Here is a 21,667-nt window from a genome sequence, read left to right on the forward strand (position 1 = left end):
ACAACAAAGAAGTGGAGGCAATAGAGCTCAAATAATGATAGTTCACTGTCAGAGTTCAGAAGATTAGTAGGCCCAGATCAAAGTTTTGGCAGGATTGGTTCCTTCTGGAGTCTATGAAGGAGAAATCTCCCTTGGCTCATTGATGGCAGTCTTTATTCATTCCCCTCATGCCAGTTTATATCTGAATTCTTCCCTTTTTTGAAAAAAAAAAAAAAGAAAGAAAGAAATCTTGGGCTGGAGAGCTAGCTTAGGAGTTAAGGCACTTGCCTGGGAAGCCTGAGGACCCAGGTTTGATTCCCCAGGACCCACATTAGCCAGATGTACAAGGTGGTACATGTGTCTGGAGTTCGTTTGCTGTGGCTAAAAGGCTTGTGCGCCCATTCTCTCTCTGTCTCTAAAATAAATAAAATATTTATTAAAAAAAATAAACAACATCTTTCAGCTGAGCATGATGGCGCACGGCTTTGATCCCAGCACTCGGGAGGCAGAGGTAGGAGGATAGCCCTGAGTTCGAGGCCACCCTGAGACTCCATAGTGAATTCCAGGTCAGCCTGGGTTAGAGTGAGACCCTACCTCAAAAAAAAAAAAAAACATATATGTATTTCTAGGGGCTGGGGAGATGGCTTAGTGGTCAAGGCATTTGCCTGCAAAGCCCCAGGACCCACATAAGCCAGATGCCCAAGGAGGCACATACATCTGGAGTTTGTTTGCAGTGACTAGAGTCCCTGGTGTGTCCATTCCCCCCCCCCCCCCCCGTCTCCTTATGCCTCTTTCTGTCTCTCAAATAACTAAATAAAGAAAAATGAACTCTTTCTAGCCAGGAATGGTGGCGCACGCATTTAATCCCAGCACTCGGGAGGTAGAGATAGGTGGATGGCCATGAATTCGGGGCCACCCTGAGACTATAGAATGAATTCCAGGTCAGCCTGGGCTAGAGCAAAACCCTACCTCAAAAACCAACCAAGCAAGCAACCAAACAAACAAACAGAAATCTTTCTACATTCCCAAGATGAGTTTAGTGGGAGGTTTTAGGTCACTGGGGGCATTAACCATTTCTCTCTTTGACACCTTGAGGTAAATGGTCTTCATCCACCACACTCCTGGCCACGATCTACTAGGCCTCCGTAGGACCAAGTAACCGTGGACGAAATCCTCCCAAAGTGTGCTGTAAACCGCCTGCCCTCCCTCCCTCCCTCTCTCCGTCTTCCCTCCCTTCCTATTTTCCTTTATTTATTTTTTATTGAGAGCAAGTGAAAAAGAGAGAGAGAATTGGCGCGCCGGGGCCTTAGCCACTAAAATTGAACTACAGACGCTTGTGTCACCTTTGTGTATCTGGCTTATGTGGGATCTGGAGAGAGATCAAACGTGGGTCCTTAAGCTTTGCAGGCAAGTGCCTTAACCGCTGAGCCATCTCTCCAGCCTCCCCCCCCCCCCCCGCTTCCTTTTTTCTCTCAGGTATTTGTTACAGAAATGGGAAGCTGGCCGACACACCAGCTCTTGGTTCCAGAGGCCACCTTGCCTGTCTCCCAGCTGTTGGTGTCCCTTGGCATGGTGACAGCTTTCATTCTGGTATCTTGTGTCCATTTTCATGCGACCCCTTTCTCCTGTGTGTGTGTGTGTCTTGTACAAACGCTTATTGGACCTAGGGTCCATCTGTGTGATAATTATGATGGAATTAGCAATAGGTGTGGTCTCCTTCAAAATTCCTAGCACAGATGGTACAGCATCCTGCAACTTGTAAGGTTTGTAACACTGCCCTTTTCACCAGCCCCTCCCCACTCTACGCTGAGAAGAAACTGGCTTGTGTTAATGAGACAAAGACTGTTGGTCCTCCAGATCGTCAGTGTGGGGTGGGGCTGCTTGCCCGAGGAAGGTGTGATTAGAGGGTTGGAACTTTGTACGTTTGGGGAGGGGTGAAGGGCTGTGAGGTGAATTGGTATCTGTGGTCAGTAAGTGACTCAGCCTTGCCTACCTACTGGACCTTCTGAGAAAACACACACTAGGGGCTCGAGAGGTAGCTCAACATTTAGAGGCGCTTGCCTGCAAAGCCAAAAGACTCAGGTTCGATTCCTCAGAACCCATGTAAGCCAGATGTACAGAGCAGAGCATGTGTCTGGAGTTTGTTTGCGGCGGCTGGAGGTGCTGGCATTCCCATTCTCTCTCTCTCTCTCTTCTCTTTCTCTCTCTGCTTTCAAATAAATAAATGAATTTAAAAAACTCACTGGGGGTGAGCTGGAGAGATGGCTCAGTGGTTAAGGTACTTGCTTGTGAAGCCTACAGACCCAGGTTCAACTCCCCAGAGCCCACGTAAGCCAGATGCACAAGGTGACTAATGCACGTGCACGAGTTGGCACGCACATCTGGAGCTCGTCTGCAGTGGCTAAGACCCTGGCATGCCGATCCTCTCCCTCCCTCCCTCCCTCTCTCATAAGTAGAAAGTTTCATAAAACTTGTTCTCAGATATTGAGTGTAACATGCAGCTTTTCAATACGGGGAACTGGACTGTACTCTGTGGTCTCAGGCTGGCCTCGAACTCACATAGATCCTTCTACCTCTGCCTCCTGAGTGAGTGCTGGGATTAAAGGCATACGCCACCACGCCTATGCAATTCTGGTAGCTTCTGAAGTTACGTTGTTCAAAGAGTGGTTTTTTTTTTTTTTTTTTTCCCTAAGGAACTTTTTTTTTTTTGAATAAGATCACAGGGTACTTTCTGAGTACCATTGGACAGCATTACAGGCTGAGATGGTAACAACATAGGTCAAAAGAATCAAAGGACTCCCTGCTATATATAGGTCACAAGGAAGTTAAAGCATGTTTTGACTGCAAGCTAACTAATCTTATGCGGTTCTCAAAAAAAAAAAAATTATAGGTTTGTAGCTGGGAAAGGAGTAAGGTTAAACTCAAAGGCCACACATGCTTTGGCATGAAGCATGATCCGTTGCTTTTTTTAACATCGGTATTAGAAATATCTCTATATAAATAGAGTATTGTGGGCTAGGGAGATGGCCCAGAGGTTAAGGCACTTGCCTGCAAAGCCTAATGACCCAGGTTCAGCTCCCCAGGACCCACGTAGAGCCAGATGCACAAAGGGTTGCACCCATCTGTAGTTTGTTTGTAGCAGCCGGAGGCTCTGGTGCACCCATTCTCTCTGTGTTTCTGTGCTTGAAAATAAATTTTAAAAAAAGTTTTTTGTTCTGTTTGTTTGAGGTAAGGTCTTGCTGTGGCTCAGCGTGACCCGGAATTCACTACGTAGTCTCAGGGTGGCCTTGAAATCACAGCGATCCTCCTACCTCTGCCTCCTGAGTGCTGGGATTAGAGGCATGCACCACCATGCCTGGCTAAAAACAATTTTTCTTTAAAAATAAAGAAAGAGGGCTGGAGAGATGGCTTAGCGGTTAAGCGCTTGCCTGTGAAGCCTAAGAACCCCGGTTCGAGGCTCGGTTCCCCAGGTCCCACGTTAGCCAGATGCACAAGGGGGCGCGCGCATCTGGAGTTCGTTTGCAGTGGCTGGAAGCCCTGGCGCGCCCATTCTCTCTCTCTATCTGCCTCTATCTCTCTTTCTATCACTCTCAAATAAATAAATAAATAAACAAAAAAAAATAAAGAAAGAATGTTGTCTCTATGTTTGCAGTGTTCACAGCAAATTTTGTGAACTGCTCCAGAATTCTCTCAGCTGGCCGTTGACGTGAGGCCAGTGTGCAGGGCTGAGCCCTTACCCTCTACAGCGTGACTCTACCTCCAGGTGGTGAAGGAAGCGGTACATTGCGAGGCACCTGATCGGTGTCCACAGAGACCGACAGTCTCTTGATGTAGAGGAAGGAACACACACCCACACGTTTGTCATGTTTGGTGTCAGGAGTGGTCTTCGAGGGTGAAAATACATCAAAATGGCAGTGGTTGGATAATCCTTAACTTGGTTATCTCTGCAAAGACTGTCTCCAGATGAGATCCTAATCACAGGGTTGGAGTTAGGATATGAACTTGTTTTTTCTTGTTTGGAGGTAGAGTCTCGCTGTAGACCAGGCTGACCTGGAATTCACTGTGGAGTCTCAGGATGGCCTCAGAACTCACGGCGATCCTCCTACCTCAGTCTCCCGAGTGCTGGGATGAAAGGCGTGCGCCACCGCGCCCGGCCACTTTTCCTTTTTCTTGTAGTACTGGAGACAGAACCCAGAGCTGTGTGCTCAAGCACCTACCTACAGACCCAGGCCCAGGGACATATTTCATTTCTTTAAGTATTTTGTTGTGTTTTTTTGAGATAGGGTGTTGCTCAAGACCAGGCTGACCCAGAATTCACTATGTAGTCTCAGGGTGGCCTCCAGCTCATGGTGATCCTCTTACCTCTGCCTCCGGAGTGCTGGGATTAAAGGCATGCATCACCACACCCGGCCTTAAGTATATTATTTTATTTATGTATTTATTGATATTTATTTATTTATGAGAAAAAGAGGCAGAGAGAGAGAGAAGAGAATGGGGGTACCAGGGCCTCCAGCCACTGCAAACAAAATGTGCCATCTTATGCATCTGGCTTATGTGGGTCCCGGGGAACTGAACCTAGGTCCTTTGGCTTTGCAGGCAAGCGCCTTAAACACTAAGCCATCTCTCCAGCCCATAGGGACATATTTTTAGAGGGAATCACCACCTGACAGCTGTTCATCTTTGTGTTGGCGAGGGAGGGTATGTCTGTCTGTCTCTCTGTCTCACACCTTCCTTCTACCTGCTCTCAGGTCATTTTTCTTTTACCAGGAGGCAGTCACAGCAACTCTTGGTGGCCTTGGCATGGTTGTCACGGTGCACATGTCACATGGCTCCAAAGGGCAGGGTACCGTTACGCACCCCAGCACAGTGTCCTGCATATCTGTCTCTTGGCTGGGAGGTCAGTGCTCGGTAACTACATTTGTCTGGGGCTGAGCAGCGGGGGGCCTCTAAGATGGGACTTTTCTGAACTCTATTGCCATCAAAAGTCAAGGTGATTGAAGGAACAATAGTTTGATCATCCTTCTCATGGCCAAGGGCTGCAGCCTCCCTGTGCCCCCGCCCCTGGCGCCAGCCAGTCCCAGCCTGAGGACTGGAGCGTCAGGTGATCTTTGCCTTTTCTCGTGTCTGGGATCTTTAAGTACAAATGGGTCCTCGGAGACTGAGGAAGACCCTTAATCAGTGTTCTGGGTGCTGAATGGGTAAAGAAGAGGGTGTTGTCTGCCCATAGTGGGGGTACACCCGGCTTATAGAGAAAGATGTCTCCTCCAGCTTCTAGCAGATGTGACCTGATGGTGCATTCTCTCCTCATCTGGGAGCAGAGCTGTGGGAACAGGCTTTGAGGGTCAGCCTAAGTTGTCCACGAAAGCTCAGTGTTTCAGCATGACAAGGGCTGCCCAGAGAGCCAAGGCGTCAGGCCTGAAGTGGGGCAGGCTCAGGCCCCTTCCATTTGGCATTCTGTAGCCTGTGCAGGGTGGGGGTGAGGGGACTTAGTCAGCCTCTGGGCATTCTGTGTGGCACATGCTGATTCATGACCATGACCTCTTCCTGTCCAAAACAAATAATAAATAATAAAGTGAGCAATTCTCTGGCTTTTAGGGCATTGACAGATATAACCACCACCTCTATTTAGTTCCAAAACTCTTCATCATTGTTAAAGAAAACCCCATATCCAGGAAGCTGTCGCTCACCTTCTGTCTCTTTGAGCTCACCTGTTCTCTTCCTATAAATGGAATCACATGATAGGTAACCTTTTAAAAATATATATTTTATTGCCAGGCATGGTGACACACACCTTTAATCCTAGCACTTGGGAGACAGAGGTAGGAGGATTGTCATGAATTCAAGGCCATCCTGAGACTGCATAGTGAATTCCAGGTCAGCCTGGGCTAGAGTGAGACCCTACCTTGAAAAAAAAATTGTTTTTTAGAGCAAGAAGGAGACAGAGAGAGAGGGAGGATGGGCACACCAGGGCCTCTAGCCACTGCAAATGAACTCTAAATGCATGCGCCACCTTGTGCATCTGGCTTACATGGGTCTTGGGGAATCGAACCTGGATCCTTTGGCTTTGCAGGCTAGCACCTTAACAGCTAAGTCATCTCTCCAGCCCTAAAAATATGTTTTTATTTATTTGAGAGAGATAGGGGGGAGAGTGAGAGAAACAGACAGACATAGAACGGGCGTTCCAGGGCCTCCAGCCACTGCAAACGAACTCCAGGTGCGTGCGCCCCCTTGTGCATCTGTCTTAAGTGGGTCCTGGGGAATTGAACCTGGGTCCTTAAGCTTCACAGGCAAACACCTTAACTGCTAAGCCATCTCTCCAGCCCAATAGGCAGCCTTTTTGTGACTGGCTGCTTTCACTGAGACATCATTCCCTCAAGAAGGTTCATCCGTGTTGTAGCTGGTGTAAGAACTTTGTTCCTTTCAGGCCAGTAGTCCATTATGGAGATGTACGACCCTTTCATCAGTTACTAGATATTTGGGTCAGTTATACCTTTTGGATATCATGTAACCTCACTGTGTGTTTGTTTGTTTGTTTGTTTGTTTTTGCCAGTTCTGGCGATCCAATCCAAGGCCATCGACGTTCCAGGCCAGCTTTCTACCGCTGACTGATGCCCCTAGCCTCTTGACTCTTAGGAATAGAGCTGCAGTGAACGTTGCAGAGCAGTGGTAAACAGCTGCTTTCGGTTCTTTGGGTTGTCTGACTAAAAATAGAATCGCTGGATCATGGGATTATCAGCACAGACTTGTAGAAATGTCTTCTCTTTGGAATGTGCTTGGAAAGTAACAAAATACATGGGTCATTGTGAAAATCCTCCTGCCTTAGCCTCCTGAGCTCTGGGATTACAGGCCTGAAAGGTATCGCTAATGCTTGTGTCCATGTGTGGGGGGGAGCGGGGTCTTAGGCAGACATTCTGCTACTGAGCTACACGTACCCCAGCCCAGGAATTAAAATTTTATCCTCTTTTTTTAAAAGTAGTCTCATTCCTTTCTTGTCTTTTTTGTTTTGTTTTGTTTTGCTGTTTTGGTTTTGTTTTTTAAATATTTATTTATTTGAGGTAGAGAAAGAGGCAGATAGAGAGAAAGAAAATGGGCGCGCCAGGGCCTCCAGCCACTGCAAATAAATACCAGATAAATGTGCCACCTTGTGCATCTGGCTTACATGGGTCCTGGGGAATTGAACCTGGGTCCTTTGACTTTGTAGGCAAGTACCTTATTCACTAAGCCATCTGTTCAGCCCATTGTTTGGTTTTTTTGTTTTTTTGTTTGTTTGTTTGTTTTTTGTTTTAGGTAGGGTCTGGCTCTAGCTCAGGCTGACCTGGAGTTCACAATGTAGTCTCAAACCTCCTGAGTGCTGAGATTAAAGTCATTCCTTTATTTATTTATTTTTATTTCATTTTATGTTTTGAGGTTGAATCTTGCTCTAGCTCAGGCTGACCTGGAATTCACTATGTAGTCTTAGGGTGGCCTCAAACTCAATGGCAGTCCTCCTACCTCTGCCCCCCAAGTTCTGGGATTAAAGACATGGGCCACCACGCCCAGCTCCTTTATTAAAAAAAAAAAAAAATTGGGGGCTAGAGGGATGGCTTATAGTTAAGGTACTTGCCTGTGAAGACTAAGGATCCAGGTTCGATTCTCCAGGTCCCCCATAAGCTAGATGCACATGATGGTGCAAGCATCTGAAGTTCCTTTGCAGTGGCTGGAGGCCCTGGCATGTCCATTCTCTCTGTTTCTCTAACAAATAAATAAAAAATATTTTTAAAAAGTGCCTGGATATTTTTTTTAAAATGCCTGTGTGTATGGTGGGGGGGGAGAAGTAAGGGGGGATTGAGCCCAGACTATTAGGCTTTCCTAGCAAGTGTCTTTACCCGCTGAGCCATCCCTCCAGCCTGGAACTGAGGTTTGAATTCAGTTGGTGGTGTGCTTGCCTAGCATTCGTAAAGCCGTGGGTTTGATCCCCAGCGCTGCATAAATGGAGTGTGGTGGTGCACGCCTATAGTGCCAGCCCTGGGGACGGTTGTGACGTCAATGTCCTCAGCTACATAGCCACATAGCCAGCTTGGAGCACAAGAGACCCTGTTAAAAACAAGCAAACAAGGCTGGAGAGATGGCTTAGTGGTTAAGCACTTGCCTGTGAAGCCTAAGGACCCCGGTTCGAGGCTCGGTTCCCCAGGACCCATGTAAGCCAGATGCATAACGTGGCACATGTGCCTGGAGTTCATTTGCAGTGGCTGGAGGCCCTGGCGCGCCCATTCTCTCTCTCTCTCTCTCTCTTTCTGCCTTTTCCTCTCTCTGTCAGTCTGTCGCTCTCAAATAAATAAATAAATATAAACAAAAAAGGCATAACCAAAACAAACAAACAAACCAGAGACACAGTTCTTGAATATCTAGAGAAAAGAGATGTGCAAAACAATGTATTCGGGGTGTTTTGCAGATTTTCATACTGCCAAGTTTCTCTGTATTGAGACCACAGAAAAATTAGGCACATGGAGGACCCGGCAAAGATGATTTGTGGAGAAAAAGGCGGAAAAGACTCACAGAGTCAGGGCAAGCGTGCTTGGGGTTTTGGCCAGCATCCAAAGAAGAGGGAAAAAATGTGTTGTTGTTGTTGTTTTTGCGTGTGTACTTAGTGGGGCGGGTGGGTGTTTATACGCACATGGAAATGAAGACACCCGCGCTTGTGCACTCACAGAGGAGAGGGGCACGTCGCGGGGCCTTCCTGGACCTCCAGGGGCGAAGCTGAAAGTTTCAAATGGTCGGTAACCCTAGCAACCAACCCCATCCAGAAGCCCTCAGCCACCAGTTCTCTCATCGGCATGCAAAAAGACACGTAACTTCAGAGAATCCGAGGGGTCTTAAGGAGCTTTGTGCTAGGAGTATGTGCTAGGAGTATGCCAAGTAGTCCAAAGTTTCCTGTTACATCTCCCCCCCACCCACCCCGGCACCCATGGTAGACGTGGCTGGTCCTGTATCGTCTGGGGGACAAGCTGCAGCTGACCCCATCTTTGTCCTTGTGGGTTTTGGCCAGTGGCTGTCAGTAAACCTGAAAGTCAGAAAGGCAGCCTGAGCGCTTGCTTGGGCAGGTGGGGGGTAAGCACTCCTGAGACAGCCCTCTGGCCCTCCCTCTCTCCCTCTCTCTCTCTCTCTCTAACACAGGCTGCTTCTTTGCCCACACAGATGTCTCCTTTGGAACGCCGCCTGGCTACGGCTGTGCTGCGGACCGGGCCGAGGAGCAGCACCGGCAGCAGGACGGGCTGCCCTACGCCAGCGACTCGCCCTCCTCTTCCCCCCTCCTCGGCAGCAAAGGCAGGGGCGGCCGAGACGCTCTGGCCCTGGGAGCTCTGGAGCCCACCAAAGCAGTAAGTCCCAAAGGTGCACCTGTCGGGCGTGGGGACCACATGTGAAACAGGGGCGGGACCTTGCCTCCAGGGGGGCCTCCTGAAGGTCATCTCCTCGTTCAAGGGCATGTAGTGAGTAGGGGATGGCGCCACCCGATTTTTTTTTTTTTTTAGGTAGGGTCTCATTCTAGTCCAGGCTGACTTAGAATTCAGTCTGTAGTCTCAGGCTGTCCTTGAAGTCACAACAATCCGCCTACCTCAGCCTCCCGAGTGCTGGGATTAAAGGTGTGCGCCACCACACCCAGCTTACAGGTTTTTTTTTTTTTAATTTTATTTATTTATTTGAGAGCAACGGAGAGAGAGAGAAAAAGAGGCAGAGAGAAAGAGAGAGAGAGAGAATGGGCGCTCCAGGGCCTCCAGCCACTGCAAATGAACTCCAGACGCGTGCGCCCCCTTGTGCATCTGGCTAACGTGGATCCTGGGGAATCAAGCCTGGAACCAAAGTCCTTGGGCTTCGCAGGCAAGCGCTTAACCGCTAAGCCATCTCCCCAGCCCAGCTTACAGTTTGTGTTCATTTATTTATTTGCACAGGTAAGTGGGGGCTCACTAGGGCCTCTGTCTCTAGCCAGTACAAACCAACGTCAAGCACATGTGCTGCTTTTTGCATCTGGCTTTATGTGGGTGCTGGAGAATTGAAGCAAGCACCCTTAGCTGCTGAGCCATCACCCCCCAGCCCCGAGTGTATGTGTTCTTGCAGCTGAGAATCATGGTGCCAAAGGGCCGCCGCCTGAACCAGCGGCATGGTGGCCCCAGTCCCTGTGTCCAGGAGTGCCCTCGCTCCTTTTCAACGTGGGAGGTGCTCATGATCCCTCTGTTCAGCCAGGGTCCCATGACTTCTCCCTCGAGAAGCACTAAGGGTGCTTTATGCCTCTCCTTTACCATTGCGAACCTGAGCTCCATAGGTGGCGTCCCCCAGGTCAGTGAACAGCGGAGCACTTGCAAGATGGCTTGTCACCCGGGAGCACCACCCTAGGGATGCTCGCAGGTGAGACAGCGCCCTGGGAGCTGGTGAGAGTCTTCCCAGCTGACGCAGCAGCGTCCTGATGTCCCCCGCGGTGCTTTGGGGCCAGACCGTGCGCATCTTGCTGGGGCACGTGTGACATCTCCTGTGCCTCCTTGGATCTTTGCTTCTTGGGTAGAGTAGATCACGTTACCAGAGAGATTTCTCTTTTTGTGCTCCTGGCCCATGAGAAACAGATATTTTCACTGGATTTATTTCTGGATGGTTCCCACCCTAGGTTTAGACACAAGCATGAGGCAGGGTCTTGGGTGTAACTGGTAGAGAGCACGCTTAGCACACACTTAGCCTGGGCTCCAGCCCAGCTTCAGATGTGAGGACATAGGAAGGCGTTCTCTCTCCACAGAAGGACACCCTCGGAGCTCCCCTCTTTCCGGCAGCTGCTCTGCTCTGGGGTGACAGCCTTGCCTCAGGACTGCTTTCTTTTTTATGGCTTTGTGATTTTTTTTTTCCCCGAGGTAGGGTCTTGCTCTAGCCCAGGCCGACCTGGAATTCATTATGTAGCCTCAGGGTGGCCTCGAACTCATGGCAATCCTCCTACCTCTGCCTCCCGAGTGCTGGGATTAAGGGTGTGCACCATCACGCCCGGCTGTGGTTTCTTTTTTAAATTCTTATTTTATTTATTTGAGAGAGGGAGAACATGCACCACCAGGGCATCTAGCCACCGCAAACGAACTCCAGAGGCATGCACCACCTTGTGCATCTGGCTTACATGGGTACTCTGGAAGTGAACCTGGGTTCTTAGGCTTTGCAGGCAAGCCTCTTAACTACTGAGCCGTCTCTCCAGCCTTTTGTGATTCCTGTTGCTCTTGGTACTGAGCGAGGTTCTCACTCCGAAACAGGGATGAGGCGGGGTTAGGCAGGGAAGCACCTGCCTGTTCCATGTTGGGCCGCCACGCATCTCTGTGCCCCAGCCCGCATCTCTCTCAGTGGTAGGGACTGGAGACTGAAGCTCGGAGAGGTGGGCCTGCCCCCGGCCTTCCCGATTCCTCTGTGGACAGCTTCTTTCCTCAGTTGCCTTTCTAGTCTGTGTTCTCTCTTGCCGCTCTGTGGACACACTTTGGTGACTAAGAAGGCTCCTCACGGCCCTGACAAAAGCAGGCTGGGTCCTAAGCTCGGGCGCTCGCTCACCCCACCTCTGCCCACCCTTCATCTGAAGGCTGTTTTTTACCAGACCAGAGACCAGGCCTTGACCTACCTTCTTGGCACTAAGAGGAAGCTCACATGAGCTCTCTCTAGCTCCAAGCTCTGTCTGGCTTGGCCTCCAGCCCCAGCAGGCTCCTGGCGTGGATGATGTCATTTTAGCAGCTGATTCAGAGGTTCATCTCCAGTGGAATCCATGCAGCACCCGGTGCCTCTTTCCCACTCCCGCGGCCTCCTTCAGCACCCCCGCCCCCTCAGGAGCCCAGGCGTTTCTCATGTGGCATATTTGCAGAGCCAGGTCTGCCCCCCACCCCCACAAGCCCAAGCCTTGCGCCTGGGGCAGAGTCGCAATGCAGTTATCTAGCTGCGTTCCGACTGCCCCATGATCAGGTGCTTTTAGCACTCTAGGAGCAGGTGCTGTTTGTGCCCCGAAGACGGGCCCAGCCGTGGTTGCCCGGTTTCTGAGTCAGCTAAGCAAGGACTTTTCGTCTTTCTTTTTCCATCTTTGGTTTGCACACCTGGCTGGCCCTTCCTAGGGCCTCGAGGGCATGGTGGGTTTGAGGCCAGAAGCGCTCTCATCTTGACCTGCTGGGGACATGGGGAACCTGCTCATGCCCTCTTCCCCTGCCTTGCGAGCCGGGGCTCTTCTGCCCGTCCACCCAGGTTTATCCTCTGCTGTCAGGCTCGAGCTCTGGGGGAGCTTTTTGGTGCTGAACAAACCTCCCTGGGAGCTCCGCGACAAAGCACAAGCTTGCTGAGCTTCCGGGTTGCAGGACCCCCCCCACGTGTCCCCATGAGACTTGGGGAGCGGGCACCATGGCATCCCCTGCCCAGAGAGCATCTGCTGACGTCTTGGCATGCCAGGGTCTCCGCATCTAGAGGACTTGCCCAGCTGATGGTTTGCTGCGGCAAGCTTGTCCCCTCCCCGCAAGCATGTGATCCCCTGCACACGCGGAGGCCTCCCCCTGCCCTCTGTCCGTGAAGGCCGAGCCCTTGGGGTGCTTGGCGCACGACTCCAGGACAATGTCTGGCTTGTCGCTCAGAACTGCCACATCCCCTGAGCAGAGCAGAGCAGAGGAGTGCCCCCTCCCCTCCCACCCTGGTCACCAGTGGGCGCTCATGGATTTGAGAGAAGTGGGGACCAGGCACCAGCCTTCAGCTTGTTTGTGGGGCCTGGTAATGGTTCTTACCTTTCATCATGAACCCAGCTTATTTCTATCTAATTTTTGCTGCTCCCCACTTTATTCTGTTCTTAGGTTAATTGTAAAGTGCATTCCCTCTACATTTCTGATTTCTTTTAAAAGCTGTTTCTTTTTTTTAATTAAAAATTTTTTAAAGAATTTTATTTTATTTATTTGCAGGCAGAAAGAGAGAGAGAAGAGAGACAGACAGAGAGAATGGGTACTACAGGGCCTCCAGCCACCACAAATGGATTCCAGATGCATACGCCACTTTGTGCATCTGGCTTTATATGGGTACTAGGGAATCGAACTCAGGCAAGTGCCTTAAGTGCTGAGGCACGCCAGGGCCACCAACCACTGCAGACAAACTCCAGATGCTCGTCCTTATGCATCGGGCCTTACGTGGGTATTGGAGAATTGAACCCCAGGTCACCTGAGGTCATTAGGCTTTGCAGGCAAGCACCTTAACCACTGAGCGATTTTTCCAGCCCTAGTAGCTCTTCCTTACCTGTATCTTCCTCCCTGTGGGGCCTCCCTGCCTGGAAGACTCTGACTTCAAAACTGTCACATGCACAGCTCAGGTTATAAATAGCTCTGGTATTAGACAAACCTTTTGCACTCTGTTTTTTCTTTCTTTCTTTCTGCTCCTTCAATTCTGCCCTTTTTCAGTTTTTTTTTAAATATTTTATTTATTTATTGGACAGAGAAGGAGTGGGGGAGAGAGAGAATGGGCATGCCAGGGCCTCCAGCCACTGCAAAGGAACTCTAGACGCGTGCGCCCCCTCATGCATCTGGCTAACATGGGTCCTGGAGAATTGAACCTGGGTCCTTTGGCTTTGTAAACAAATGCCTTAACTGCTAAGCCATCCCTCCAGCCCTATGCCACCCTTTTTAATGTGTGTGTGTGTGTGTGTGTGTGTGAGAGAGAGAGAGAGAGAGAGAGAGAGAGACAGAGACAGAGACAGAGACAGAGACAGAGAAAGAATGAATTGGCATGCCAGGGCCTCTTGCCCCTACAGTTGAACTTCAGACATGTGCGCCCCCTTGTGCACATATGCAGCATTGCGCGCTTGCGTCACTTATGCGTCTGGCTTACCTGGGACCTGGAGAGTCAAACATAAGTTCTTAAGGCTTCACAGGCAAGCGCCTTGACTGCTTAAGCCATCTGTCCAGCCTCCCACCCTCTTTTCTACGGGGCAGAGCTGGCAGCTTTCTGGGCCACCCTTACCTGTGGTCACCAGCACTGCTGTGGACCCCAGAAAGTTCTTCGTGTCTGAGCTTCGTTCCGAGTCCTGTCTCCTCCCAGCACCTTCCCTGAGCCAGGCAACCCCACCCTTAGGAACGTGGAGAGCTGCTCTTGGCACCATCCCGCCTGTGTTTCTTTTCCTCTTGGCTTTCCAAACCGTGTGGGTGGAAAGAGGCACCGAGCTCCCACCGGGCACTCCCATCCGTGAAGGGAGCCGCCGCTCTGTGCTGGGCAGATCTGTCCCAGGCCGTCTCCCCGCCTGCGCCCCCCCCCCCCAGGCCGCACCACTTCCCTGAAGCTTGTAGTTGCAAAATTATTCTTAGCATCGGAGGAGGGCTGCTGAGAGTGGGGGAGGGTGGCTGCTGCCAGTGACACCAGGGCCCTGCCTCTTCCCACGTGTGGGATTAGGTGTGCCATCCGACGCGCTGGAAGGCGTGTGCAAAGGGAGCTGAAGGCTGCTTCTCCGAGGCCCTGCCAGTCGTGCTGGGCTGAGACAGGGGCATTGCCCGCCCCCACCCCTCCTCAGCCTGGCACATCCTCCTGCCTTCAGCAGGGCTGGCTGGCAGTCCTGGATTTCAGGGACCTGCTCGTTTCCAGGTGAGGTTACTGAGAGAGAGACCCTGAAGGAACTCTCAGGGCTTCCTAAAGATACGGGCCAGACGAGGGCCTATAAATCGTGCCCTCGAGATTTGACGAGGAGATGAACCTTCACTGGGCACCGTGTGTTACAAGCACTGGGAGGTTTCAGATTCGGGCACAGGTGTGTCCTGACCTCACCTCGGTGGAAGCCGCTGCCTGGTGATCTTCCCTGCGTGGATCCTTTTTGGGACTCTGGTGTCATTTTCCTGGTGCAGCTGCTGCCCCTGCGTATGTGCGTGCCCCCACACATGTACACGCATGTATACACTGCACATACTTGCATGCTGACAACCCAGTTTCGGATGGAAGACCATGAGCCTAAAGACTTTTTAGTTAATTAATTGATTTAATTTATTTGAAAGGTGCATATATATATGTGTGTGTATGTATGTATATAGATAGAGAGGGAATGCACGAAAGAGAGAGAGAGAGAATGGGCGTGCCAGAGCCTTCAGCCACTGCAAACGAACTCCAGACACATGTGCCACCTTGTGCATCTGGCTTATGTAGATCCTGGGGAATCGAACCTGGGTCGTTCGCTTTTCAGGCAAGTGCCTTAACCACCTCTCCAGCTCCTAAAGGCTTTTTATTTTTATTTATTTTTATTTTTTAGAGAGAGCAAGAGAGAGAATTGGCTCTCCAGGGCCTCAGCCATTGAAATCAAACACCAGATGCTTGCGCCATCTGGTGGGCATGTGCGACCTTGCGCTTGCCTCACCTTTTGTGAGTCTGGCTTCTGTGGGATCTGGAGAGTCGAACATAGGTCCTTAGGCTTCTCAGGCAAGTGCCTTAGCCACTATGCAATCTCTCCAGCTCCTAAAGGCTTTTTAAAAATGTCCCAGCGGCAGCAAGGATGGGATACAGACACCCCAGGGACCCAAATGGGGCACAAAGATTAGCCTCCACTCAATAGTTCAGACCCAAGCAGTAGCGGCTCAGCGCCAGGAGCTTGCTGGGCAGCCTGCAGCGCTAACCCCTGACTCCTAACCCTGGGTCCGAAGCCGAGCCCTGGTGTGCTCCTCTGCTGCAGGGTTGGGGAGTAGGACAAGAACAGCCGCATTGTTGGGGCGCTGAGGTAGTGCACTCCGAGCAGTGAACTATCCCGAGGTCTGTTGGCCTTGGTTAAGCCTTTTCTCACAAACACTGATTCTCAGCCGGGCGCGGTGGCGCACGCCTTTAATCCCAGCACTCGGGAGGCAGGGGTAGGAGGATCGCCGTGAGTTCGAGGCCACCCCGAGACTACATAGTAGATTCCAGGTCAGCCTGAGCTAGGGTGAAACCTTACCTCGAAAAACAAAAATGAATAAATAAATAACAACTACTGATTCTCACTAGAGGAGATTCAACCCACCCCCGGGCCATAAGTGGCAGTGTCTTGAGACCCTTGTGGCTATTACATCTGAGAAGCAGAGAGGCTACGGATGTTGCAGGACATCTTTCACAGCACAGGACCACGCTTCAGCCCCGCAGAGAGAACCCGGCAGCCCCAGATGTTAAGGGTTAACAGCCTGCCCCAAATCAGTGACGTTTTTTTCCTGTACTGATTTAGGAAACCAAGCCCTGGAAGGCAGGGGGTCACTGCTCTCTTCCACACCCAGGGCCTGAGAGGTAGCGGGGTTGGCGTGGACGGGACTGTTACACGTCCTGCACTGGCACCTCCTTCCAACTGCAGGTGGGGCCTGCTGGCCTCGGGCCAGGCAGCAGGAATGTCGCCTTGTCAGCCAGGTGCCACACAGGGTGGTGCTGTGGACACAGCCAGCCTCTGACGCCACCACCACCACGTGTGGCTGGGGAGCAGAGCAGGGGGTGGCCAGGAAGTCAAGTCGAAATTTTATTGCCTTTGGCACCACCGTGTCTATTGATTCTCCGTAACAAAGCGCCATGGGCTCAGCGGCTGGAATTACTTTCTCCCAGTGCCGGGAGCGGCTAGGCGGAGTTCTCCAGTGTCTTCTTTCTCCTGGTTTGCTGATGGCTGGACACGGCCTCCCCTGGGTCTTCACATGGTCTCTTTTCTCTGTGCATCTGTCCTAATCTTCAGTTCTTTTGTAAAAATATTTCTTTTAATTCATTTGCAAGCAGAGAGGGAGAGAGAGAGAGAATGGGCACAGCACTGCAAACGAACTCCAGACACATGTGCCACTTGGTGCATCAGGCTTTACGTGGGTACTGGGGATTCAAACCCAGGCTGTCAGGATTTGCGAGCAAGCCCCTTTAACCACGGAGAACATCTCTCCAGCCCCCCCCCCCCAGCTCCAATTCTTAGGAAAACAATAGTCATACCGGATTAGCATCCACCTTACTGGCTACGTTTTACTACCTCTTTAAACAAAGTCACATTGTCGTGGGTCTCCAACCTAGGAAGAGTGGGGCAAGACACACGTTAGGCCATAACCCCATCATATGGTCTCCCAGGGACACAGGCCGTGCTCCCGATGTCTGCGTCCAGAGGCGTGTCAACTCTCTCTCTCTCTCGGGGGGGGGGGGACACAAAGACGATAGAGATTCATTTATGTGTCGCCGAGAAGTGGAGCTTTGCCCAGAGTCCACCTCGAAGAGGCTCACGACCAGCCAAGCCGAGGGCCTGAAAAGCAACCTTGGCACAGGGACCCTGAGCCTGCGGCAGGGCTGCCATTGGCAGGTGGCATAGCAGCTCCAACCTTCGGCACCCGTGGCCGGGATGGAGGGGGAGGGCATGCCGAGAGAGGTGGTGCTTGCCCGGGTGTGGGTCTGGAAGGTCCAAGGTTCAGGTGGCAGTCCGGCATTCCGGGGGAAGCAGGCGCGTGGAGAGCGGCAGGCGTGGGCGGCGGCAGGTGTGTGGACGACTAGGCGGTGGGCTGTGGCCTTCCCGTGCGCTGTGCCCACCTCAAGTCAAAGGCTCTTTTCCTATGCGTGTCTGGGCCAAGGTAGCTACTCCCTGGGGCCAGGCACAAGGCAGGGAGGGTGGGGGACGCGTGCTCAGAACCAGAGTGCCTTTTTCCTAATGTTTGGAGGGGACCCCTCGCCTACGCTGGGTGACCTTCTTATTTTGCAGTGACTATGGCTCAATGTGTGCCAGAGCTGCCCCTCCCCTTTTGTTCCTGGTGGGGCATCTCTGTGAAGAGATGGGCCTTCTGTCTCAGGGAGCTGACATCTCTGCTTCTCTTACAGGGCGAGCTGGACTTAGAAAAGGGCTTGGAGATGAGAAAATGGGTCCTCTCTGGAATCCTGGCCAGCGAGGAGACTTACCTGAGCCACCTGGAGGCGCTGTTGCTGGTGAGGAGGAATAGAGAGATTGAGGGTCCCGGGGCCGGGGGTGGGGGGCTGTCTCTGCTCACACGTCCCATGCCAGCCGCGGGAGCCTGGGGGAAGCACCTCTGTGGAAGTCATTCCGCGCCCCTGTCGGGGTCAGAACATTCCACGTCTAGAAATCCTGCCTTCCCCCCCCCCCGGGGGGGGCATTTGATACCAACCCCAAGACTTAGCTGCCCAGTATTTGTTTCTTTTCTGGAGAGCTGGCGGCGTAGCTCGGCGGTAGAGCTCTTGCCTAATATGCCCCGCGTCCTGCCCGGTCTTAGGCACTGTCAGCGAGGGTGATGACTAATAACGAAACGTCTACCGCGTAACCTCCGCGCCGTGCGCCTGGTAAACGGTACGCCCTCTTCTCCCCTGTGCCACCTCCCCTGTGCCCTCCTGCAGCCCATGAAGCCGTTGAAAGCCGCTGCCACCACCTCTCAGCCTGTGCTGACCAGCCAGCAGATCGAGACCATCTTCTTCAAAGTGCCTGAGCTCTATGAGATCCACAAGGACTTCTACGACGGGCTCCTCCCCCGCGTGCAGCGGTGGAGCCATCAGCAGCGGGTGGGCGACCTCTTCCACAAGCTGGTGAGCGGCCCAGCCGGGGGCGAGCGAGGGTGGTCCCGCGGGCGCGCGCCCGTGCAGGAGTGGCAGGCCGGGGCCGGGCCTCCGTGCTTTCGCGGTGTCAAGGTGCGGGTTGCTGCCAGAGAGGCTCAGGGAGCCGGTGCTCAGCCCCGCCGGACTCCAGGGAACAAAGGTGGCCTCCTCTTTTTCCTGGCTCCTTTTCGTTTTCCTAAGGTTCCCCCCAGTCTCCAGACAGATTCGGCAGCCTCCGGGACCAAAAACGGTGTTGCTGCCCAGCCAGCCAGGCCTGGACTCCCAGCAGAGAGCAGAGGGTGAGAATTACCCCGGGAGGTGAGAGCTGTTTAACCGGGCAGCCTCCGCACTGACAGGATCCGCATCCCCAGTTTGCATCCAACCAAGGCCTGGGAAAGTTACACGGCTGTACTCAGCAGCGGCAGACTTTTGTCCTTGTCATTCTCCCCTACACAGTGCAATACGGCTCCTTACATAGTGTTCACGTTGGATCAGGGAGAGATCAGCATACAGGAGTCCTTACTCCCAGCTACTCGGGAGGCTGTGATAGGGTCGCTTGAACCTAGGAGTTCTGGGGACCGACCAGCCTGGGCCAACTTAGTGAGGTCAGTCTCTTTACAATAGGGCTGAAGACAGGGCTTAGCAGTTAAGGCACTTGCCTGTGAAGCCTGAGGACCCAGGTTCAGTTCCCCAGGACCCACATAAAGCCAGATGCTCAAGGTGGCGCATACGTCTGGAGTTCACTTGCAGTGTTTAGAGGCCCTGGTACACCCATTCTCTCTCTTCCTCTTTCTCCCTAGTTATCTGCTTCTTTCTCTGTGTCTCTCTCTCAATAAATAAATAAATAAATAAATATGAAGCTTTGGAGACAGCTCAGTCATTAAGTGCTTACCTTAGAAACATGAGTTCCCCCAGTATCCACATAAAAATGCTGGACATGGACGTGGCGGTATGTGACTGTAATCCCAGTGCTAGGGAGGTAGAGGCAGGAGGATATGTCCACATAATTGCTATCCACGTAAATACGCCACTTTACATGGCTCCTGGGGAATCAAACCCAGGGCAGGAGGCCTTGTATGCAAGAGCCTTTAACCACGGAGCCATCTCCTCAGCCCAGCAATCTTGGGTTTTTTGTTTGTTTGTTTGTTTGTTTTTTATTTTTTTGAGGTAGTGTCTCACTCTAGCTCAGGCTGACCTGGAATACACTATGTGGTCTCAGGGTGGCCTCAAATTCATGGTGATCCTCCTACCTCTGCCTCCCAAGAGCTGGGATTAAAGGTGTGCACTACCACACCTGGCTTCAGTCTTGTTTTTTTATACATTTTTTTCCCCTCTCTGATACAGAATTGGGTCCAGGATCACATGTGTTGGACTGTCAGATCCTTTCAGGCTCCCTCTCTGTTTCTTGGACTTAGCTTAACTTTCATGACTGAAATTTTCTAAAAGGGTACAGGCTGGTTTAGATTTGTCAACCGTTTCCTCCAGCTTTTCTTTTTTAAAAAGAGAAAATATTTTATTTACTTACTTGAGAGAGACAGAATGGGTGCACCAGCACCTCCAGCTACCGCAAATGAACTCCAGACCCATACTCCACCTTGGGCATCTGGCTTAAGTAGGTACTGAGGAATTGAACCTGGGTCCTTAGGCTTCACAGGTCAGTGCCATCTCTCCAGCCCTCCTAAGGCTTTTCTGGTAAAGAACATGACCACAGCCATGGGCTGTGTCCTCGAGGCATCCTGTCGAGAGGCCCAGAATCTCCATTTGCACCATTTCCACGAAGCTCCAGGTTTTGATTATCCAAGAATGTAAGAATTAGTTGCTTGGAACTTCTCATACCCGAGAGAGGTGAGCCCCTTGGATAGGAGGGAGGACAAGGAGAAGCCATGAAAGGGGTTCTCTACTGAGACCCTCCAGACTCTGACTGTCGCCTGTAACAAGAGGCCGTCCCAGTCCTTGGGCAGCTGGGAGGCCCTCACTCAGTGGCTGGCAAATGAGGGAGGAAAAAAGGAAGATAATGCTCTGGATCTGACTGTTAACTAGTGAGGACGACCCTGGCATGGTCAGCAACTCAGGAGCTAAGCGTGGCACGTGCCAGCCAGTGCTCTTTCCTCGGCCACCCCGTGTCCTTCGTGCCGTGCCCAGGAGAACAGGCCGGAGGATCAGGCCTACCTTACCCAAGGGCACCGAGTTTCCTCCATGTCTGGGATCGTCATCTTTGGAAACATAAAAGTCCATGTTGGGCTGGAGAGATTGCTTAGAGGTTAAGCACTTGCCTGTGAACCCTAAGGATTCCCAGTTCGAGGCTCGATTCTCCAGGTCCCATGCAAGCCAGATGCACAAGGGAGTGCATGCATCTGGAGTTCGTTTGCAGTGGCTGGAGGCCCTGGCACACCCATTCTCTATTGATCTGCCTCTTTCTCTCTCTGTCTGTCGCTCTCAAATAAATTAAAAAAAAAAAAAACAAAACTTTTGTTGAAAGTCCATGTCAATGCACACACCCGAGGAAGTGAATCTTAGATCCCAACACCTACTGCAGGAGCAGCTGTGCCCCAGGCTGATCCGTGCACTTCGCTGCTGTGGGAGGCTCTGCCCTGGCCAGCACATCTCTGGGGTCTGAGTTTACTGATTCCAGGTGAAAACTTCAGGATTTTTTTTCCTTGCTGCCTCTTAATGGCGATATGGGGGTCCAAAGAGGACTGTGGCGACAGTACCCACCCACGCTCACATCATCAGCCAGTACAAACCGTGGCTCCAATGAATATGTCTGAACAGGAGGCTCCATGAGGAAACCATCTATTAGTGTCTTCATTTGAATAAAGAACAAACAACGTGGGCTGGAGAGATGGCTTAGCGGTTAAGGCATTTGCCTGCAAAGCCAAAGGATCTCGGTTCGATTCTCCAGGACCCACGTTAGCCAGATGCACAAGAGGGCGCATGCATCTGGAGTTCGTTTGCAGTGGCTGGATGCCCTGGTGCACCCATTCTCTCTCTCTCTCTCTCAAATGAAAATAAATAAAAGAACAAACAATGTGCTTCTTAACCTTTCCAGCTGGCAGCAACCCTTCTACCCGCCAGGGCTTTATGTAGCATGGCACCTGAGTGCCCCAGCCAGGTCCAGGATGGGCAGCTGGGCGCAGGGGACCTCGCCTTCTCCACGGGCAACCACATTGCATGTTCTAAGCCTGCTTGACAGGCT

General features: G+C 51.7%; 1 protein-coding gene across 2 annotated transcripts in view; it reads left to right on the forward strand.

Annotated features, from left to right (window-relative positions):
• Window positions 1-21,667, forward strand: part of Bcr (BCR activator of RhoGEF and GTPase) — a 133,564-nt gene that overhangs the window by 56,806 nt on the left and 55,091 nt on the right. The window contains exons 2-4 of one of the 2 annotated variants that reach the window (XM_004672786.2): window positions 9,154-9,335; window positions 17,749-17,853; window positions 18,277-18,462. In XM_004672786.2, coding sequence (XP_004672843.1) covers window positions 9,154-9,335; window positions 17,749-17,853; window positions 18,277-18,462 — 473 coding nt within the window. Of the gene's footprint in view, window positions 1-9,153; window positions 9,336-17,390; window positions 17,505-17,748; window positions 17,854-18,276; window positions 18,463-21,667 lie in introns of those variants that run through there. The other variant, XM_045132318.1, reaches the window with a different exon arrangement.

This window comes from Jaculus jaculus, chromosome 13 (assembly GCF_020740685.1).
Source record: "Jaculus jaculus isolate mJacJac1 chromosome 13, mJacJac1.mat.Y.cur, whole genome shotgun sequence".
In the NCBI taxonomy this organism is placed as follows: Eukaryota; Metazoa; Chordata; class Mammalia; order Rodentia; family Dipodidae; genus Jaculus; species Jaculus jaculus.